Source organism: Lepidothrix coronata, unplaced genomic scaffold, assembly GCF_001604755.1.
Source record: "Lepidothrix coronata isolate B3197 unplaced genomic scaffold, Lepidothrix_coronata-1.0 Scaffold110, whole genome shotgun sequence".
NCBI lineage: Eukaryota > Metazoa > Chordata > Aves > Passeriformes > Pipridae > Lepidothrix > Lepidothrix coronata.
In genome coordinates, this window is record NW_016690290.1 from 2,522,643 (window position 1) to 2,545,134 (window position 22,492).

At 44.1% G+C, this 22,492-nt stretch overlaps 1 protein-coding gene across 4 annotated transcripts; it reads right to left on the reverse strand.

Moving 5' to 3' along the window:
- Positions 1-83: 83 nt before the first annotated feature.
- Positions 84-21,536, reverse strand: NUTF2 (nuclear transport factor 2). Of its 4 annotated transcripts, none has more exons than XM_017824343.1 (5): positions 21,442-21,536; positions 13,389-13,513; positions 11,414-11,485; positions 7,226-7,324; positions 84-632 (listed from the first exon to the last, which is right to left on the reverse strand). In XM_017824343.1, the coding sequence occupies exons 2-5, from the start codon at positions 13,485-13,487 to the stop codon at positions 519-521; spliced, it is 384 nt and encodes a 127-aa protein (XP_017679832.1). In that variant the 5' UTR covers positions 13,488-13,513; positions 21,442-21,536; the 3' UTR covers positions 84-518. The 4 variants fall into 4 exon arrangements, with proteins under 4 accessions (XP_017679832.1, XP_017679835.1, XP_017679836.1 ...); XM_017824346.1 differs by lacking the exon at positions 21,442-21,536 and adding an exon at positions 20,343-20,387; XM_017824347.1 differs by lacking the exon at positions 21,442-21,536 and adding an exon at positions 15,803-15,874.
- Positions 21,537-22,492: the final 956 nt, after the last annotated feature.

The following is a 22,492-nucleotide window of genomic DNA, read 5'->3' on the forward strand; positions in this document are numbered from 1 at the left end:
CAGGCGGACACAGGATATCCACAGCCAGCAGCACCACACACTCCATAGCCAACTCACAGTCCATAGCCAACTCATTAAAACAATTTAAACTTTTAAGAAAATCTCTGTTTTATTGTGTAACGTAGCATTGAAACATCTGAACAAATCAATAACTGGGCTGTACAGGCTGCTGTTCTTTCATTTCTTTGGGTTATAAGAGCATCTTGTCAGTACATAAACAACAACCTTTTGCATTATAAATTCTTTCCGAGGCATGCTGGTACAACACAAAATTTCTCTTTATCAAATGCAGCTAAGTCTAACTTCCAAACATCATGCACAAGAAACTCATCTAGTGACAATGTAAACTCAGCAGAAGGGCAGGTCACAAGTCTTGCTTGCTCACGCTCTGCAGTGCTGCAGGTTTGTGTATGATATTTGGAATGTTCCGTGAGTGTGAATAATACCAGTTAGGAGGAGAGGAGGAAAACAAAAACAAAACAAAAAAAAAAAAGCACGGGAGCCTCGGGCTGGGCAGCTCAGCCAAAGTTGTGCAATGCTAGCCTGAACATGTCATTGGTGCAAACCCAGGCATCGTTGATGTTCTTTAATAGAAATATCTGGTGGAACCCCATGATAGGATCTTCATCAGCCTGTGGAAAGAGAAGGGGGGGGAAAAAAGGTCAAAACACTCTTTTTTTGAGAAATTTATTCCAAAACTCATGATAAGATGACTTAGAGCTGACATTAAGTGACGGCACATGCTGTAAGAGATGTAGAACCTCAGGAGTCACTAATGCCACCAGGGTCTGTTCCAAGGGGCTTTGCAGACAAACACCTAGTGCCCAGTGACACAGAAATCCTGCATCAACACCCGAATTTGGGGGTTCCTGGAAGACCTGCAGACATGTCACTCCATGGCTTCACCACACTGACAGAACATGCCTCCCTCAGTGTTAAATCACAAATGCCTTGCCCAGGAATCAAGCTGGTTCATTTTTAATCTGCTGCATTTGGGTTGATGACAGAAGGGAGTTTCTGTAGAAGTTGGTATTAACAGCATTGCCTGAATGAGCCAGACAACGCTCTGGGCTTTGAAAGCATTCCCACAGCAGGTACAGCTGGCCAGCAACCTAGTCCATCCCACTTCTGCTGTCTAGGAACAGCTGGAAGGGAGCAAAATATTTGCCAGAGCTGCAACCATGTGTTCTAAGCACAGGGAATCTCTGCAGCAGTGCCTCCACTCCTGCCTCTGACAACATGTCTGGGCACTCCAGTGTAGTACCTGGACATTTACAATATTACTACAAAAGCAGAAAATAGTATTAGAGGGAGATCAGTTCTCCCACCTAGTATTTATTTACCAGTCTTCTCAGAGGCATCATGCAGGCATTAAATCCTCAAAATAACACAAATGATTCCCAAATCAGTCAGCTGGAAATCACACAACGGGATTTAATCTGAACAGTGCACAGGACTAGGCTACAAAACAATCTTCTGATACTGGCTGCAGCGTGTTCAATTCAGCATTTTTGGAGGATTTTAAGCTTTATTCTTTCAACACATGACTATTCACCTTCAGAAAAGGGGGGAAATGCATAAAAAAGAGCCTTGACAAGCAGCAGCCAGAGCAGCACATGAAACAGGCTGTCAAAGCGCTGAACGTTCATTGGCAGCGCTCTACTATTCACTAAGAACAGCAAGTGAAAATGTGAAGAGCAAAGCAGACTACAAAATAAAAAAAAGGAATTTTACTAAAAAAGAAGTAATATTCACTTAAGTGATAAATGGACTGTGAAACAAGTCAGCTTTGAGGTGCAACTTGCAAAGGACAAGAGTCATATCACAGAACAGCAAGTCTGCCAGAGAAGTGGTGGGTTCAAGTGCATGGAAAAGAAGCATTCAGACCCAAAAACCACTGCAAGGATTTCAGTGACAACTGCCCAGGAAGTTAAATGGCATAGATGAAGGGCAGTTTCAGTAAGTGTATGCTAATTCACAGAGGAAAACCAAAAAGGGCCCTAGGTTCACCCCTCAGGAAAGTGATACTGAAATAACGATGGATATTTATTTATTAAACCAGCTGAGTGCCCAAAAGCTATTAAGGTAAGCACAGGGTTAGCAGTTATTGGGGAAGGAACAGAGAACCAACACCCACATATCAAACATGCATTTCTTATCTTTAAAAAAAAAATTAAAATTAAAATGTCAGAAAAGGACAAGAAAAATGATCCAGCTACCAGACAGTTTCCTACTGAAGAAAGTAAATTGAGTACAACCCTGTAGCTTGTAAAAACGTCATCAGCTGGGCAAGGCAAAAAAATTACTATAAAACCATGAAGGAAACTAGTACAGCCAGAAGTTAAGAAGGCAACAAGTAAGGCCAGAAATATAAGCACGTCAGTGTTCAAGAGATGAATCAATGAAAGAAAAATCCTTCAAGCAAGACAAGTGCCAACAGAGGAACCGGGCAGCTTGGCTCCTCAGCACACACCTCCCTGAGCATGAGTAAGGAGCCCAGTGTGCACACAAGCAATTAGGCTGGATTAGCCCAGCCCATCTAGTTGATTAGCACCTATAACAGCAGTCGTGCCAATTATATCAAGGGAAGTGTTATCCTTGCCACATCTGCCCAGAAGAGAGGCTCGGTGTCAGTGCTGCAGAGGTGGCCTGTGCCCTGAAACCTGGGGGTTTGTGCCTTTGGCACCTTCTCCCAGGTATCAAATGTAGCACATCCCAGTACAGCCTCACTGCTGCTTGGGAGTTGGTAGGTTCTCAGCCCTCAGTTGCCCTGTGGTCTCTTCACTGTGGATCACTGAGGCATCTATTACAAGTTGTTTTCACAAGCCGTTTTCACACCAAACTGGAGCTTGTCATTACTGATATGAGTAGGTTTTAAAATATACCTATGGAAAAAAAAAATACCACCACCAGTCTGGCTTAGTGCAGGTTTCCTCAATGTCTGATAAGCCTAAGTAGGCTCTGGCAAAAGCACTGCAGCTCTTGGTACTTTGGCTTGAGGAAAATTTCCTCCTTTCTTAAGCAATTCAGGACCAGACACATGAAAAAAAGATTAAAAGGGAATTCTTTCCCAAAACACTTGCTGTGGTACAGATGGCAAATTCCCACAATGAAGTCATACATTATTGTTTTCTTTATTCCTTCCATGTTATGTCTTCACAGCACAAAAGAGCAGTATACTTGAAAAACAAGGAAAATCCTAGACTGTATTTAAGATAGGGTAAATATTTTATAGTCCATTCCCAAAATTTGGACTATCAAAAATCTTCCCTTGTGTCCAATCCGTATCTCCCAAGTTGTGGTTTCTAACCACTGTCCCTTGTTCCATCATCTGGCACCACCATGAAGAGTTTGCTCTCAGGTTGTTGGAAGTATTCAACTATTTTCTACCCACATTTCAGGCCAATTACCAGTAGCCACATCCTCTCCCAGCTCCACAAGCTCTTCAACACCTACAATTTTGGCAGCTTTTCAACCTCTTCCAGTTTTTCTACATCCCTTCTGACCTGGAGGCTCAAAAGAAAGTCCTCAGCTCACAGAGCCATAGGTCACGTCAGAGTTTTAGATACAAGACTGCTTTGCAATCCAAATGTAGCTGCACAACTCTCCTCCTCTTGTCTGGTCAGAGACAGTTTTACTCCTTCACCAGCATCCCCAGCAACTGTGGATTGAACTGCAGTGTAGCAACAACCCTCACCTCAAAGGAAAGGCTAATTACTTCAGATTGCAGGTTCTTTCACATGTTAAGCCTCATTTAACAGGCTTTAAGCAATGCTTTAAGTAATCAGCATGCATTACAAAAACATCCAGTCATTTTAATTGCAAATTTCCTTTTCCTTTTAAGACTAGGAAACACCGCATAACAATTAGTTATTCACAATTAATTCTGCAACAATCACTTCAAAATTCACACTCTGGGGAGAGCCACAGATCTGCCACATGGCTCTGAGAATGCCAAGCCACAGCCATGCTCAAGGGACAGAAGGGCGAGAAGAGAGCACTCCTTACTCAACCAGGACAGCGAGGACTGCATGGAAGACAGGGAAGGCAGAGGGTTAAACGTTGTGGAGGGATAGCCTGAAGACTTCGTTGGTGCACACCCAGGCACCTTGAAAATTTTTCAACAAAAAGGTTTGGTGGAAGCCTAGAACCTGGTCATCATCTGCCTGAGCGCAACAGGAGAAATATGTTACGAGGTGAAGCACAGTGGAGGTACGGGGTGACATTCTGGGGGAACATCAGCAAAGCAGTGTCACACCAAATGGAACTCACTCCTAAAGGCTTAAACCCATCCTTACTCCTCCTAGTTGAAGCAAGCAAGCAGCCCCCAGACAATGAACAGCAATAAAAACCAACAGGATTAGAATAAGTGGATGTATATTTATTATACCTCTTCAAAAGGATAAAAAAAACCCCCAGACATTAACACCTATCTCAGCAACCACTAAAAGAGGATCTTTCATATGTTTAGTTAGAAACATGTTTTTACAGTGAAAGTTTTTGGTTTATTTCCCCCTCTCCAATGGTTTAAGCAAGAAATACAAGATGTGCCCAGCTTTCTCAGAATGAATGATATTTCCACTGAACTTTTGGGACTACCAGCAATTCAAGCAACTATTGCCTCAGAAAATCCATTTATATATCATGCCAGGAATGATAACTTAGAAAGGGCATGTTACAGGTATTTCAGCACTATTATTTTCTCGGGTTACTCTATTAAAAGCATTATGTGTGCTCCTTCATTACATGAAACAATGCAAGTTTTGAAAAACTGCAGAGGATTAAAAGCATGTGCATTAATTGTCCTGGACTTTGAAGAATTTGGCTCACAGTTCCATGAAAAGGATAACTGAACAGTAAGCAGGAAGCATGGCTTTTCCCTTCAAACTTTGCTACTGATGGTCTTGAAAGTGCCCTTCCTTCTGCAAAATTCTCTGCAGTTTTCTTACAGACCAACAGATGTGGGCTGAGCAGCTACACCATTAAGAAGGCGGCTTTAAATAACACCAAGTGTGCAGCTCCCTGTTTGCATGTTAAAGTCTTCCCTGCTCAGCTGGAGCTACAGGTGAGCCACTTGTTAAAATGCACAAACCTGAATCTGGTTGCTCTCAGTCACTGTACTGTACACAGCCCAGCACTGAAGTGGCTGTCAACATGTATGAGTTCACACCAGAAGAAGTATTCACTCCATCTGACAGCCAGGTTCACGTGCTGGCAGGTTCATGTTCACATCAGGCTACAGACTGGTACTGATCTTTCATTTGTCCACCTGTATAAGCCTCACACAAGGCAGAAGCATGAAGTTAAAGTTCTAAATTCACTTTGACTTTCTGGACACCTCTTCAGTGAGAAGCAGCATTCCCAGGGATTATGATGTGATTTTTAAAGCTAAGGTTTGAGACACATGCACGTGAAGGGCAGAAAAATGTTTCCTCTTTTACTAAAAATTCACAAACAAGTTGGGTTTCATCATGGCAACAGGCACACTTTAAGCCAGTATGTTCTTTCCAAATACCTACATGCACTAACACATGATCCCTAAATTATTCTGAGTAATTTCAGCAAGCTGAAATTATTCAGAGGATAAAAACGGTACATTAGGAAATACTACTCCAACTCATGGTATTTATGGAAAGCTCCTGGACTGCATTTACAACCCCTCTGTATTAATGGATGAGAAAACCCAACAGCTTTACAAAATCTTTAAGAACTTGGTATCTTGCCACAGGATTCAACACCAATCACTGTTGCAAGCTGTGATCTGCTTGGTGATTATGCAATAACCTTAAAAACATGACTGTGCAAAACCAGGTGCAGATGAGACTGGCCCAAGACATTGGGTCAAAAAGCCTTGGTCATATCAGAGTTGTGTGCACACCCAAGAGTAAAGCTGAGATCAGCATGTGTGCCTGCATACCTGCCCTGCCATTCAGTGATTTCCATGGTCACATGTGGCTGTCTTTCCTCTGGGTGTGCATGTGGGACTGAACAACAGGAAAGCTGGAATCCAAATTGCAGCTGGGAAGCAGGAGCAACTTTAATGAGAGCCAAAGCTGCCTGTGTTAGGTTTAAAAGTGGATGCAATACACTGGCCACTGCTCTTCTCAACTGCCCAGCCCAAAACAAAGAGAACAGCTAAGCAAGCAGATTCAAACTTTAAGTCCTACATTTGCTTAGTAAATAGTACAGTGTCAGTGGGAGTTTGAATGCCTTGACACTGGAGGTGTCATTCAGAATTAACAGGAGAAGGAAATCTAAACAGCTCTTTTAAAACAAACTGGGTTCAGGTAACTCTAAAGACTGATGGTGTGAGAGGCCTGACTTCACAGCGTGGCTGGACCAAACTAACTCTGATGATTTTAACTACTGCCATGTAATTTCATGACTTTAAACAAACACCACCCACCCTGAGCAAGTTCTGCCTACAGCTGACTTTACACACAGGATATTTTTTTTGCAGATTCCAGGACAATATCTCTCATTAATAAGCAGTTTAATTAATTTGTGGCCCTGGTATACTGGGAGACAGGGTAAGTTTACACGGCTCAGTAGTATCGCTCACACAGCAATACAGTCATCCTACAGCCTGAAAAATAATCTGATTCTTCACACAATGAATCTGTCACAACACTAAGTGTTTGATCTCAGAGGCAGCATTCCCACTGCTGAATTAGTTTTGACAACAGAGGTACTGAACTGCATTAACACCAGGACTGAATTCTTGCGTCCTGTGACAGCAAAGAAGAAGTATGGACTCACTGAAGGGTGGTCAGCTAACAACTGAAGTCTGCTACATCAGAGCTCGATGCAAACCTTACAACAAAGAGGATGTTAAACTACATGTGCTTACACTGTGCAAGAACACTTTGATGATGGTTTTAAATGCAACAGAGGGCACTGAAACCTTACTGCATCAGGGTAAGGGAAACAATGATGCCTCTATAACCCACATGGTATTTGTAAGCACAGTAGAAGTCATGGCACTTTGCTGGACAGAACATGTGACTGTCAAATTGCAGGTGGTTTATCTAGCGTGAGATATCTGGAGGGATGAACAGCTCCTTGACAGTCTTGAACAGCAGAAGAATGGTGTCCCAATGAAAACTTACCCATCTTCCTTCCCCACCCACAAGAGCATTTTAATGTTTTCAGAAATCAGATGATTCAGAATCCTGCAAAAATCTGAGACATAAGCACTTGTTAGCCTGTAATGGAAAGAGTTTACCTTAAGCTGTCCCACTACCATACTGAGTATACAGCTGTCAGGTGTAGGCTGGTGGTCTTGTGCTGTGATGCTGTGTTGTATTTTTTGGAAAGGGAGGCTCTGCAATGAAAAGAGATCAAAATAAGGAAATGTACAGTAATTGAATGATTTAACTTACAAAACAAAGATTGAGTAAACTCAACATTATGCAGTGTTAAGTCTATTGCAGTAGTACTGCACAGAGAGTTGTTGCAAATGAGGGCACTATTTATGCTGGGTCAATTGTAACAGTTGTGTTTTTCAAGCACCAAGAGAGGAAATAATGTTACCACACATAGTAAAAGGAACCTTTTCCTACTCTAATTGCACTGCCTGAAGGGCTTCAGATCAGCTGTAAGCTCAAAGTTCATATGATGAAGGCACGAACCTCTGCTCTGAACAGTGTTAAAAGATTTTATCATCTAATACTTGAGGTTTACCAGAGAACTCTGAATTTGCTTCTTTTTTAAAGTGGCTATGAATGGAAAGGAAAAGTGGACAAGCCAGAACCAGTATTCCAGACTTGAAATCCACAATTCACCTTTCCCCTTTTTAATTTCCTTGATGCTCAGGTAGCCGATGTCAGTATGTTTGGAGTTATGTGTGCAAGGAACACATCTTGTGGACACTTAGACCACGTCCACATTCCGACCACGGACAATTCTAAGTGGTGAACAGCAAATATCTGGGGGGTCTCGGAGTCCTGTCACACAAATGCAACTTTGGCACTGCTCTCCCAAAAGCTGCCTTACTGCCAGATGCTTTAGTGGCAGTTCAGCATGGATGGGGCTCTGGGTGACCATGTGGCTGATGCCCAGAGCCCAGGCACTGCACAGGATGGCAGCACGTGGTCATTCAAACCTCAGGTGGCACTTGGATGCCTTTGCTGCATTCCCCTCATTTAAAAACAGGTCAAAGCAGACCCAAACGTGTACTTTGACAAGTTCTGCATTTCCCTCTAGTGGAAGGAGCCTCAAAGACGTCCTAGAAGGCCGAGGTAGAGACTGTCACAGATGTGAAGTACAGTCTTGGCTCTATGAGCATAAGGCTCTAGGAGTAATTCCAGGAAGCTAAATCTTTGGATAATAGAGAACACAGAAACTGTGGAAGGATCAGGGCCTGAGGAAGCAAATCAAGTGTGCAGAGAAGCCCTCACTGTTCAAGAACACCCTTTATTAAAGCTTGTGGTGTCTGTGCCTGGCTGGGAGTACAATCCCAACCAACTAGGAAGTGCAAAGTGGGCCAACTAGTTTGTAATATGGGACAGACATTTAGTAACAACCAAAAAAAAAAAAAAAATCCAGAGCAGTCTTATCTACTGATGACCAAAAGACTATTTTCCAGGGTCACCATCTCAAAACTGAATGTGCAATGTGCCCACACAGCCTGCACAAGCATAGCCTGGGACATTGCACCATCTTCCTTATAAAAAAGAGTACTACAAAGCCCAGTCCCATCTCAGCACAGCAGCTTCTTGTTGAACAAGTCCTGCAAAAAGACCCCTTTAAAAGGCAGAGGGATGAAGAGGAATGAATGTAACTGTGTCCAGAACTCAGCTTTCAGTGTGACAAGAGAGGCAAGACTGGGGAGACAAAACAGGGAGGAAGGAAAGCCTTTGGAATCAAGAGCTCTGCAAAACTGTGACGAGGAACCAAAGACTAGGCTGGGTAAGACAGTGCCTGTTTCAAGTACCCGATTCCACAGGACAAGAGGAAACAGCCTTAAGCTGCACAAGGGGAGGTTCAGGTTGGACATCAGGAAGAATTTCTTCACTGAAGGGGTGGTTAAGCATTGGAACAGGCTGCCCAGGGAAGTGATGGAGTCACCATCCCTGGAAGTGTTCAAGAAACAACTGGACATGGGACTTAGTGCTGTGGTTTATTTAACAAGGTGGTGTTCAGTTCAAGGTCTTTTACAACCTTAATGATTCCATTACTGTTCCCTTCAGAGAAAAGGAACCCAAGCAGCTGGCCAGGCTAGTGAGCTACTCATGATGTGCTGGGGGAAATCCCACTGGAAAGAGTAGGAAAGTAGCTGACAGGAAAGTTCACTAATTTTTAGGATAAGCAGAGGGTATCTCAAAAGAATGGCTGCTTATGGACATCCATCTACACTGGAGAGGAGGATTTTGTGATATGAAAAGTACAATAAATGTGTCTAAAAAGCATGAAGTCACACAACAACCAAGGCTTTTAGCATCCTCTGACACTACAATTTGACTGGGCTCTCACTAGCAAAACTATGAAATCGTCCTTGAAGTCACACAAGAGAAATTATGCAAGAATAAAGTTGAGTAGCATAAACTCACTCCTGGCAACAAGGCTACCTATCTCAGCTTCTTCCTTGGTCCAGTATGTTCATAGAACTACACGATTATTATCTCAAATGGTAAATCAAGCTGCCCATAATTAGCACAGGCACTTTAAGTGAAACAAGCCCAGCACCAGTTAGGACACAAGGAACAAGTGTCACCTCCCACAGTGTAACAAGGTAAAGGTCTGCCAGTGCTGGCAGAGCAATGCCCACACAACCCTCCCCTACTGTATTAGTAGACTGAAAAGGTGCCATAGCATTGCTGTTACACAGCAAAGAATTTGATGTAAAAGAAAACGCCACCTGTTTGTGCTTACATCGATTCACCAGCCAGGCCCTGAGGGACACAGGACTGCAGAAAGCAAAAGAATTTCAGTGTCACACTTTCAGGGATCTGCTCAACTGACTAAGCAGCTCCAGAAGCACAGAGTAGGTGAGCACATGAAGCTGAAACAGCAAAGGGAGCCCAGGCAGCTCAGTGCTGGCAGAGGAATGCTGGGCGACATCAGTCACAGTAAGTTGATACAGCCCCGTAACGAGCCGGGGCAGGGGAAGGGCACAGTAACTTCACTGCACTTCTTCCTTACTTTAAGCAGATGAACACAAGTCAGAAAAAGTTTCCCTAAAGCAAAGCAGTGTGTTTTCACTCACCAGTTAAGACTGCGGCAGGCACATAAATCCAGAAAGTCCAACTTGCACCACAGACAGGGAAGGTAAAGATGAGCAACGCTGTGGTGGGAAAGGGGCTAGATCTGCACTGGGTTGGATCCAAGGCAGCAGTCAGACACTGTGGCCAAGCAAATGCTTAGCTGGTTGGGTATCTAAATGGCTGCTAGCCCAGAAGTCTAAAGAACACTGAGTACGCAAACAAACAACTCTGGAGCTTGAGTATCTCCTCACCTCCAAGCGAGCAGTTGCAAGCTGTGCTATTTCTGAGGTGTGTGGCCTTCTCAAAGGCAAGACAGGCACCTAAAACACAGACCTGAGCTCAAACTGGTCTTCACAGTTAAAGATGCCTTGGATGAAAGGAGTGATTCCATAAGACAGGAGCAGTAGCTGTGCAACAAGACAAGTGTCAAGTTACACTGATTTTTCTTCTCAGTGTTAAGTACGTCTGTCTGAAATACCATGCTCTGAGCAGACTGTCTGATGACCTAAAAAGCATGTCCTTCACGTATCTTGAAAGAGAAACAAACTTCCTAGTCTCATGACAGCTTGTAAGTACACCCAGTTTTATAACAGAAGCATGAATTTACGCAGGAAGATAAAACTTCTCCAAGTTTAACTAAATGAACATAGAATTCCAGTGTCCTCTCACTTGCTGAAGAGGAAACACATGTTGCAAAGTCCTGAACCATACCTGCTCATATCTGAACTGCTGACAAATCTGCATTGAGGATAAGTCAGCTTCTCCACTATAGAACTTATTTGCAGTTTACGTATCAGAAAACAAGTTGTTCCTTGCAGTTATGTGTCTAGTCTTTATCACAGACAGATCCAAGTAACAGGCTTGCTATTGCTTCTTCCTTGGCATGCCTTAAAAGAGCAAAGACACCTTTCATTCCTCTAGATCAGAGGCAGCTTATGCATTAGACCTTTTAAAAAAGAATAAATTAGTAATGTCAAATACAATTGCAGTCACAAAATAACCTTGCAAACTATGGAGTCAATTAAAACTCCACCATTAGAGTCACCAATGGAACACCCCACTATGTAGCATTAATTCACAACATCTTCTGAAGACCAAAGTTGGAAGCACAAGTTCCTTATTCAAGACTAACTCAGATTTTCAGAAGCAATTATCTTATAGTCTTCAGAACTGTTTCCCAAAACATTCAGTAAGGTTTACAGACTTACAGTGAGTTTTTCAACAATGGCTGCTTTGCCCTGGAACTGCTGTCCTTCCCACGTAAGGCATGATGCATCAATCTGGGGGGGAAAGAAACAAAGTCATCAACCTGCTCAGGTAACTCTCAAGCAATCCTGGTAAGAGGCTTTGTTTATTTAGAATATATCCTTAGAATCCAGCTATTTGAGAACTACCTCAGAGGGAGATAGGAAGAAACCACCAAGAGCAACTGAAAAAGTTTGGAACAATCAACTAGAAACTAAATAGACTACATTTCATTATCATATCCTACCTGCAAAAAAGTTCCTGCCTTTGGATCAAAGTTAGCTTTTAGAAGAAAATCCAAAGGATACAAAAAAAATCCTATGGACACAAAGTCAAGCATGTGGAGAGAGAAAAATATATGAAGAAAACTGACTAAATGAGTTGCACCACAAGGGTGGTATTCCAACTCACCTAACTCAAACAATTCACAGCAAAAGTGACTGGTCACATCCCTGCCTGGGATAGGTGACAAAAGCTTGATTGACTTGGATTACACCAGTAAAAATAAGCTGAATCTCGTGATGGAAGTAGTGATACAGGAATACAAACCAAATCCAAGAGCTCCCTGCTGCATTCCTGTATGCTACAAAATTTATTTGCTCCTACAGTGTGTCTGAAGGCAAAAAGCTCATTGTTAAAAGCCCAGTTCTGCAAAATCTCCCCAAATTTAGACAAATTGTGCCCTTGGTGCATTTTAGCCACACAAAATAGGGTCCCATCCTCTCTCCACAGTTTAGGAACTCCACAAAGCAATACATATCAGTGACCTCCACAACAGTCCTCCCAAATACATGTGCACAGGTCTCTCCATGAAAGGCAGAAAGACCCTAAAGTTGAAAAAAGGCCAGGAGTTCGTAGTGTGGAAGGACATGTCTCCAGGAATTTAAATTAGTCTTCTGAGGACTGAATGTATTTTGGTAACAACATGACAAACTGCTAAGAGCCTTCATATTTAGAGCTGTGGCTTTAACAGAGGCTGCTTGGTTTTCTTCCTTTACAGGCTCTGTACACAACTTCTTAGGCAAAATAAAGCAACAGTCTGGCAGGTGGCAAGAACACAACAATGCCCAGAGCAAATGCTGTCAGTGCTGCTGGATACTGCTGAGGTATAAGGAGAGGTGTCAGAGGGTGTTTCACAGTTCAATCCTGAAGAGCTTGCAGAAACTCAACTCATTCAGCAGATGAAAAGCCAGTCAGAAAAACAGGATATGCTACTAGAAGACCTGTAAGACTTGAGTGTCTTCCTGAAACACTTCAGCCACCCAGCAGCATTCCTCACCATCAGTAATCAACTCCACACACAGAGCACTCTGCATGCTCTGGAGGAATCCTCCCTCAAAACCAAAAGGTGATGTTCCATGGCTTTGTTAGTTACAGTCTTTAATTCCAAATCTCCTTTGTGCCAAATAAGAAGCAAAAATAAAAAAATCTGATTTTTGAGGAAATTTAAATTAGATTTAGATTTATTTAACAAATTATACATTTTTTAAACTGGAATCAAGACTTAATAGAGCATGAGATCCAAGAAACACCTGAAAGAACTGCTAAACACAGGGTAGGACTTAAATTACATCCCAGTTCAAGAGGGATCCAAGCAAATCCATAACTGTAAATTAATGGCAAACTGAGGCTAGAATGTTTGCTTTTACAGAGCATTTCATCACAGGATCATCACCAACCCCCTCCAATACAAGCCACTGTCTACAGCCAAAGAGGGCTTTTATGAGTCTGACTGCCTATAAGGCAAACAAAGCTTAAAGGAGAAATGAAACATAAATTAAAAAAATATAAAAAAAAGTTGGGTGTGATTGCACTGACTGACATTCTGGAGTCAGGATAAAACCCACTATCCAACCATTTGTATTCTCACACCTCAAAACAGAGAAATACAGACAGATAATGGGACAAAGCCCCAGCCCCCTTTCTGTAGATACTTACATATATTGCTCCTAACTGAGTCCTGTCTGCATCAAAAAGCTGGTAGTAATGTTGTATGAAGCTGGACCCAATCTGCTCCCAGATAGGCTTGTCTCCCATTCTGAATCCTCACCCAGAGCCAGTGACTGTGAAACGAACAAACAAACAACAAAATCATCAGAAGGATCACAGGAATAAGCGTAACACTTGGCTCAAGTATTAGCACTGGCAAACACAAATCCTGTCAGTTGGCCTGAATTTTTCTTCGGGATAAGCACGACAAATCTCACCTCTGTATCCTAGACTTTTGTAAATAAAAAAGTCTCGGATACCGAATGGTTTAGTTCCTTATTACAGCACTTGGTTTGTGGTGCTATTTCAGTGTGAGGTCACATCTCATGTACAAAAGTGGAGAAGGAGAACAAAAATGAGTGTTACCACCTTGGCTTCATATATCCCCTTATCTTCACATAGTGCAGAAGTTACACCACCTGAAAAAGCTGGCAAGCACTTGCTGTTTCGACTTGACCTGTTAATATGGATTGTCTGCAAGTGGCTTTACACCAACTGATTCATCTATTTAGCTCCTCAGGTATTTCACCATCCACAGGCCCATCTAAGAGAGTCCTTTCAATGGCACGTAACAGGAATTAATTCACTAGCTCATTGCTTAACACAGTGCTTCTGCCCATCCTCTTCTATCCTGTCGCTGAGGCTGGAGTACACTCCCTGTTTATGTTTGAACCTGTAGTAACTTCCACACACGGACCATGACTTTTCACAGTGGTGAAAATCTGCAGCTCCCACTGAAGCTGCTGGAAGCTCAGAGGCATCCCACACTTCTGAACACGAGTCCCTCTATTCTAGAGGGATTAAACACACAGGATGCACAGCAGTCTACACAGACCCAGCCTACAAACCATCACACACCATCAGCACAGATGATGGCTTTACTACACCACTGCATTTTTCAAGAAAGCAAATTCATTTCTATTTATCCTGATCTCTCTCTGAAAGAATGAAGAATTGTGCTAAAATTCAAACCACAAAAATCCTGCATTCAAAACCCACTACATTATATTTTAAGACCTGAGTTTACTTCATGCAAACTATATTTGCTCAACATCAAGATCTGCCAGCCACTAGTCCCTCTCTGTAATCCCTGACCAGGAATCCTGGAGCTACAGGTTTGAATTGCACTGCCAAGTCTGAAAGGCATGAAATTCTGTTTTAGGACATAGGACATGACAGTTATTTTGGCTTCCTTTAGATGTCAATTACTTACACACTTGTTTCAGATTTGACAAATTTCTAAGAGAAGCAAAACACACATTCCCAAGATCTTCACAGAGGATATTCCCAGGCCTAGTTTTCTGTGCATAGTTGGACAAGAAAGCTCTTTTTGTATTTCAGGCCTTTGGCTGTCTGAGCTCTACTCATACAAATAGGAACTGAAATGGATTCAGACTCTTGGCTGGAAGTTTTAAGGTTACATAAATTTGGCCAGACTTATAGAAGAGCAAATCTCTTTTATTGGATCCGTGGCATAACAGCAGGTAGCATCCATGTTTTCAGGGTTCTAGGATTTAGGTTTGATGCCTGCTGTTCCCAGTCTAGTCCTGTGAGTACCCGGAGTTGTGTCGTTCGGGATGGTCGTGGGGGAGCCAACAATCAGCACAGCTGAAAATCATTCTGATTCACTTTTTATGGACCATCAAGGATTCAACTTCAACCCATGAACTCACATCACTATTGGGCATCATTCCTAAACATTCAAGTGCAAATCTAGTTGACAGTATTAACGCTCAACAGTCAAACATCTAACACTGAAATGAAGTCGTGGACAGCAAGAAAACCACCAGCTTATTCTCCTGGAGCTAAAGCAAGTGAGCTATTGCTAAATTAAATTTCCCCACACACATGATGTTTATTCACCCTGAACAGCTCACTGTACCATCATACAAACCCAAGATCAAGCTGTACACTAGCACTGCACCTCATTTAGTTCCTCAAGGCACAACAGCCTCACTCAAGCACCAGATGCCTCCTGTTCAATCCTAAAACTGTGAGGAAGCTTTAGAGACTGCAAGGAATGAAGGAATTTGTATTTTAAATATGGAAAGTAGAACTAAGGTGTCTAAATCCAAAGATTAGTATGCCAGCTTGCTATCTCCTCCTAAAAACGTATCTGTAATTTGATAGGTAATATTCTATTAAATAAATAAAAAACCAGCATAAATTGGACGAGTTATAATGTTGATTTTGTCAGAAATGAGAACAAGCTAAAGAATGTGGCTGAAATTAATGATCTTTGACTAATTTTTTTTCTGTTTGTTTGTTACAACCTTACTCTTCCCTGTGCCATTCATATATGGTTTTGCTGAACACTCTCTCTCCCTGGAAAGGTTTTTTATTTTCCTCTTCTGATTCGTCATCTTTTCCTCCACACTGTCTTGTGTTTTCTGCCTGTCGTTACAGGTCTAAGAAGCTTAGAGATGTACCTAAAGAAAGAACAAGATGGGAATGATCTGTGTCATCAAGCCCAGTCCCTTTCAATGAGACACAACCCATGCAAGATTGTATTGACACACTTATCAGTACGATGTTTTAATGAGATAAATGTCATATAAAAGGCTTTTAAGATCTGTTGCAAAGCTAGGAGGACTGCACATGTTCTGATGTTGTCAAACACCAGGACAACACAGAATTGCTTCAGAGTCATCCAGCTAAATCTGTCCATGGTTCACTCAAAGTTTGGTTACAGAGACAAGAATATTCAGTTAATATAAAGCCAGATAGAAGAAGTTGCAATAAGGTAGAAAGCATGTAAGATGTGGCACACCTGTTCTTTTAAAGGCACCTGCTGAAAGCTACTACTGTGTATGTGTAAGATATTCCACCTTAATTCCCCATGGAAAAGGAGATAGTTTGCTTAAGACAACTAATTTTCTTGCCTTTGTCACTTCAAACCAAACCTCCCTCCTCACATCCACTTAAGAACATCACAGTCCATTTGATTAACAGCTTCTTCACAAAAGCAGAGCAGGAAAGCTGAGCTACCAACACAAAGGTGCAATACTTTAACTCACATTATTCACTCGATTTCTTGGAATCTGCTCATACTGGAGAGTTTATCCCCACCCCAAAAAACACCCAGCAGTCAGTGATGAAGCTGAAACCCAGTACAGTGCACAAAAGCTGCAGCTCCCAGCAACTCTTGTCTTCAACAGGTACCTGCTGACACTGCAGAACTGGGACTGCTGCTTTGCAGGGGACTTTTGCACAGTGACACCTAAATCAAATTTTCCAGTACCTTTGACAGGCCACACACTGACACATCAAGTGTAAGTTCCATCCCTCTACTCACCTCTTGCTATGATTCCTACAAATCCCATCCTACAAGGTATCACATCCCAAGTATCTGCTCTGGCTCGTGGCAGATGGCACCAATACCAGGTGAAGCTGCAGGACCCAGCAAAGAGCAGCACCAAGGAGGAAAATGCATCAGGGATGAGACAGAGGAAGCCTAGAAGGGAACAGAGCCTTCACAAGGGCCACGAGTGACCTGGAATAAAACTAGGGTTACACTGGCCTTGGGCAGAAGATTTTCTGTCCACAAAATCCAAAAATACAGCATCTTTTCCACTGCCTGCCCCAGCTTCAGTGCTCCTGTCTACAGTCATCCCTCTTCCTGCCTTAGCTCTGAGTGTAAGAGATTAGCACAAGCACACCAACACTGCCCATAACTCCTAAGGGGAACACAGTCCTTAGGAGACCCATTGCTGCCACAGGTTTGGATAAAACCTCTGGATAAAACCTCTTCCTATTGCTTCCTTCACAAGCAAGAAACCATGAAACAATCTGCAGATGATTCTCTGTCGGTTTGCTGCAGCACAAAGTCCATCTTTCTGTTCAAGTGGCAACAGCAGAAGTGCAACTTAAAGAAAAGCACTTTTTTACTTGGAAGCAGTGGTCACCTGCCAACAGACAGACTGCCTTCTCTGAAACACATAAGCACCAGTGACATTTGGAGGAGGTGGGTTACTGTCACATCCCTGGAATATGGAGAAAGAACAAAAAATTGCTTCAATCAGCAGTTATGCTTTAATGCATTATCAGACCTGGACATATGCAAGCTTGCTCCTATCAGTTAAAAAAAAATTAACTCATTCTGAATTGCAGCATGGCAAGCCTGCACTTCTTAAAGAATACTACGTTTTCTGAAAAAGTCAACAAAAACTAGTGTGCACAACAGTAGAATATAAACTGCTAAATAAAACACAGGTGGTCTGCCAGGGATTGCCACATTTAAAAAGCAGGCTGTATTCAAAGAATCGATGAACAACCATCACAGGCAAATAAAGTCAATAAAGTCTTTCTAGTCTCCAACACATCAAGGAAAAAAACACTGAATTTAAAGAGGAAAAACCTCAAACCAATACATTCTAATATGTTAGTAGAGCAAATTGCCTTCTATTATTCAGTTATGACTATATTTATTTTGCAGGTGATCCCATCATAAATAAACCATGTTCCCTGGATATTTAAGCTGGCCCCACACACCACTTCACCGAAGTTAAACTCAAGCTTGTTTTCTGAAAGATCTGAGAATCAGTGTAATGAGAGAGCACAAATACAGCCTTTAAACAGGTGCTGCTGGTCCAGGAGTACGTGGGAATTCACAACAAAGGTGGTTCAGACCATCAGTTGCTGCACCCTTCACTACTGATTAACAGGAGCAAATAAGGACAAGGCTCTCAGTTGTTTCAGTTCCTGATACTCTTGCAATTTTACTACCATGCAGGTATTTTAGGTTGCTCAGATTAAGGAGTGAGCAGTGTTTAGACTGTGGTAAAAAAACTAAAACAGCAAACAGCTTTAGACTATTTTTCCTTCAGTCTCTTTTCTATTGCTGCTAAAACTTGCAAAGACAGGAGTGTCTCCAGTGTGCACTTTCTAGGAACACAATGGACCCAGCATCACAGGACCAGTTAATCTCTCAAGCAGGTCACCTATTCAACTCCACCAACACTTGATAACAGATCATCCCTTTAGCAAAGGATACACACCCAACAGGAGAAGCTATGCAAATTATCACAGAATAATGCAGGTTGTAAGGGACCTCCTCCAGCTCAAAGCAGACAAACCCGTTCCACTGCCTGACCACCCTCATGCAGAGGGCAGCTCTCCCATGTCCAACCCCAATCCCTTCTGTTCCAGTTTAAGCCCCCTGTGTGCTGTTCTCCCGCCGGGTACCGCTGTGAAAAGCCTGGCTCCATTCTCCTGGTAACAGCCTGACAGAGATGGGGCTGGGATGAAGCTGCTCGAGCCTTCTCTAGACTAAACAAGCCCATGCCAGGCAGAACAGGCAGTGACACAGGGATGGAGAACCACTGGAACTCACCAAGGGACATCATGAATCGTCAACCATTTATCTTCGACACATTGTATCTCTGCCTGACAAATGCCAATTCATGGTCAGTCTTTCTCTGTTTGAAAACCTATGAAATTTCCAGTTGAGGAGCAAATTGATGCATTCAGAGACAGAAGGAAAGAAGTGCTTCTCTCAGGTATTTTCACAATCATCTCCACAGTAGCTGACTGATCCATGGGGGCAAAGCAAACCCTCTGCAAACTACAGCTCCAGGCCAATCAGAAACTATTGATTTCAACAGAGACCTCCACCTAGTTACTGCCATGGGCTGTGCTGTGCAAGAAATTACATTACTCTAAATACACTTTTAGATCTAAAAATAATGAAGTCTAGATAAGTGAACAGCAAGAGGATGGGAAGGGAGAAGGGTGAAGAAAGAATCACAAGGTGACAAAGTGCAGATTACTTCCTTCTGGGAAATACATGTACTTCCCCCTTCTTAGTCTTTTTATTCCTCTATTCCAACTTCATTAAAACAAATTAATGTGGGAATTATGCCAACCTGAAGTATTTTTTTTTTGGTTAGAGACATCAGCAAGTGTAAGGCCACTGGTACACAAACCACATGGGGAGGACTCTGGGAAAGCTTTCACTGTGCCTGCAGCTTGATGCTCATCCTAACTGCAACCTGACAACACAAGAGTCACAGAGTCAGTCAGGACGATTTTCAAACATCCAGACATATATTACACATAACTGGAGAGGAAGACAGAATGTCTTGCTGTTCAAGAGCCACAATGCTGCACATCTGCCTTTTTTGCATGGTATTTTTCAAGCAAGCCAAAAACCGAATTCAAGTTTACAAGGCTGAACTTCCCGAGCCACATTTCCTTTCCCCGGGGATGAATCCAAGAGTGCTCAGTTTTAAAATAACAGAGGAGGCACTGGGGAATCGGAAGGGAGAACTGCTACATCGTGTTTTTCTTTACCTTACAGACACAGTAACAAAACATTATCCCCAAAAACTGCCACAATGTCTAAGAGTTTTAAAACAACCAAAAAGAATTATTGCTACCAGCTATTAGTATATATTGCAACTCCTACACAAACCATAATCTACTCCTGCAATAACTAGATAACCCTATTATTAACAGGGACAAAAGAAATCCCAGCAGAGAGAACTGCAGAAAGTTGTCACCATTTGCATTTTTCTAAAGACCTGAACAAACACAGATGTTAAGCAAATACATTTCAAATCATCTAGCAAATAAGTTGCAAGCATCTAGACATGAAATAATGATTAGGATCCCAGTGGGAAAATAGTTAAACAGTCTCAAAGAGAGCCCAAATATCACCAAAATTTAAATGAGATGAGGTTTTTCACTACATACAGTAATTTTGCTACTTCTATGTGGAGATCTGTGAAATGCCTTTCTTTTGTTGCTGCTAAAACAAAACTCAAAGTCACAACACACAAACTTTGCTTGAACACAACTCCTCAAGAAGCCAAAAGAGTACCAACTTGAGAAGGCAGCTGATTAAGGAATCAGATTTAACTTTCAAGCAACAGTTCTGCAACCAGTTCCTGTTCAAGCATTTACCTGGGCTTTTTTTTCCAGCTCAACTGCAATACAGTGTGTCCAACTCTAGAAGATACAATTACACCGGAAATTATGGACTTCAAATGAGCTGAAGCATTGTAACAGCCTGCCTCGGACAGGAAGTTAAACTTGGATTGCAAGAACAGCGTCTTGGGCATTTAAATGTCTTCAGAAAGCCCTGTCATATTAACTGAATGCAACACACCGTCCTTGCTACTGGAGACCTTTGCAGGTTTTGATTGTTTTTAAAGTTAAAAAGTGACAACAGCCAGAGGGGCGAAGAAAAAAATTATCTCCTGTAGAACATACTGGAAACTGCCAACTCAAAGTGAAAAACTAGACGGCTGCAGCAGATCACTGAGCACATGCACTTTGCTAGTTTTACTCCAAGGAAGCACGAACCCTTCGCTTCCAATGTGACAAAGGCTCAGCCGGGTCAGGTAACCCCGGTCCTCGCACAACCTTCTGGCAAGACACAAAACAGCAAGAACATCAAAAAAACCACTCCGAGCACGAGCACACCCTCTGGGCTACACAAACCACCTCGCAGCTCCCGGCTCAGCCCCCCTACCCCTGCTCCCTGCGATACCGAGCCAAAGCAAGGCAAGGCAGCGGCACCGGCGGGCGCCAGGCCGAGGAGAAGCCCCGGTGGCCCGGAGGGTCGCGGCGGCTGCGCCCGGAGCCCGGTGAGGCACATCCCGCTCCTCCCCGTCACCCCCGGCCCCGCCGGAGCGATCTGTGCCCCGGGGCCCCTCGCTCCCCCCGGGGGAGCTGGGCCAGGGCCGCCCGCCCACCCGCCCGCCCACCCACATGCGGGGCCCCGCCAACCCCGCCAGCAGCCCGGCTCCCCCCCGCTGCCGCCGCCGCCCCTCCGGGACCGCGCTGCCGGCGCCTCAAAGACGGGGAAGGTCAGGGCGGCTCCGGCCGGCGGCTGCCGCCCCGCCCGGCCCGCGGCTGCCGGCAGCGCCCCGCGGCGGGGCTGGGGCCGGGCCACGGGCCCGCGGCGGGCGAGCGCGGGGTGTGGCGGCGCCGTGCGCCGGCCCGCGGGCGGTGCCGGTGCCGCCCCGGTCCTGGTGCCGGTCGCGCCCCCCGCACTCACCCGCGGCTCCCACTATGGCGGCGGCGGCGGCCCCGTGCGCGGCGCGAGCCCCCTCAGCCTCCCTCGCCCGCGCTCCCGCCCCGCCCCGCTCCGCCCGCCCCCGCGGCATGCCGGGACAGAGAGTCCCGCCGGACGCCGGACGCGCACCGGGAGGGGCTGGGAGGAACTACAACTCCCGACAGACCCCGCGCCGCCGCCCGCGGTGGGTCATTTGAATGAGGGAAGGGGCCCGCGCGCCGCTGGCCCCGCGGCGGCGCCCCGGAGCATTGTGGGATCGTGGCGGAGCGCGGAGGGGCGGGGACGGGAGGGGATTTGTTCCTAGAGAGTAACGGGGAGAGGGTTGTATCCCTTTGGGACAGGGCTGCATCCTTCTGGGACGGGGTTATACCCCTCTGGGATATGGTTGGATCCCAAAGAGGGGGCCAGAAGGGTGCCCACCCTGAAGGCTGTGGGCCCTGTGTGGGTGTGTAAGTGGAAGAAGTGGAAGAAGTTGCAGTGGAAAAAGTTGGCACAGGAGGTGTGGGGCGATAGAAAAAGGCCTTCAAATAAATGGTAAACAAATATTTCTGAATGTTTGAAGATAAGTGGTCTAAAAAGCATGGATTGGGTCTCACTGGAGGCCCAAACCCCCTCGAGCAGCAGCAGGGGGGACTCATAAGGGCACAGGAGCCTTCATTTAGGTCACAGGGCCCTCGGAGGGACACACTGCACCCCAGGGTGGAAGGCTCAAGCTTTTGGGCACAACAAGGTTAGAAGGTGATGTGGTCTGATGTTTTCTTCTTCTGCTTATATTATACACTGCATTGACACTGTTCAGATTACTGTTTTAGCAATAAATTGAATCATAATCATCCCTTCATACTCCTGCTCATTCCCGAGCAGTTTTCCCCAGGATGCTCACAGAAAGCATAATGTAGTCAGTGTTGTCACTTCTCATACCCGACCAAGAGTCTTCTCTCTACTAGTCTGCCACAGTCTCCCCAGTGTTATCTGGGCCAAAGTACCACCAAGGCAACATATTTGGTATTACACAGTCATCCATGACCATCAT

Coding starts and splice junctions, on each gene's coding strand:
- NUTF2 (XM_017824343.1), bottom strand. CDS start 13,487: ATGGGAGACAAGCCTATCTGGGAGCAGATTGGGTCCAGCTTCATACAA. Junction 11,486..13,388: donor CTCAGTTAGGAGCAATATAT/GTAAGTATCTAC, acceptor TTTCCCCCCCAG/ATTGATGCATCATGCCTTAC. Junction 633..7,225: donor TGGTAGTGGGACAGCTTAAG/GTAAACTCTTTC, acceptor CTCTTTCCACAG/GCTGATGAAGATCCTATCAT.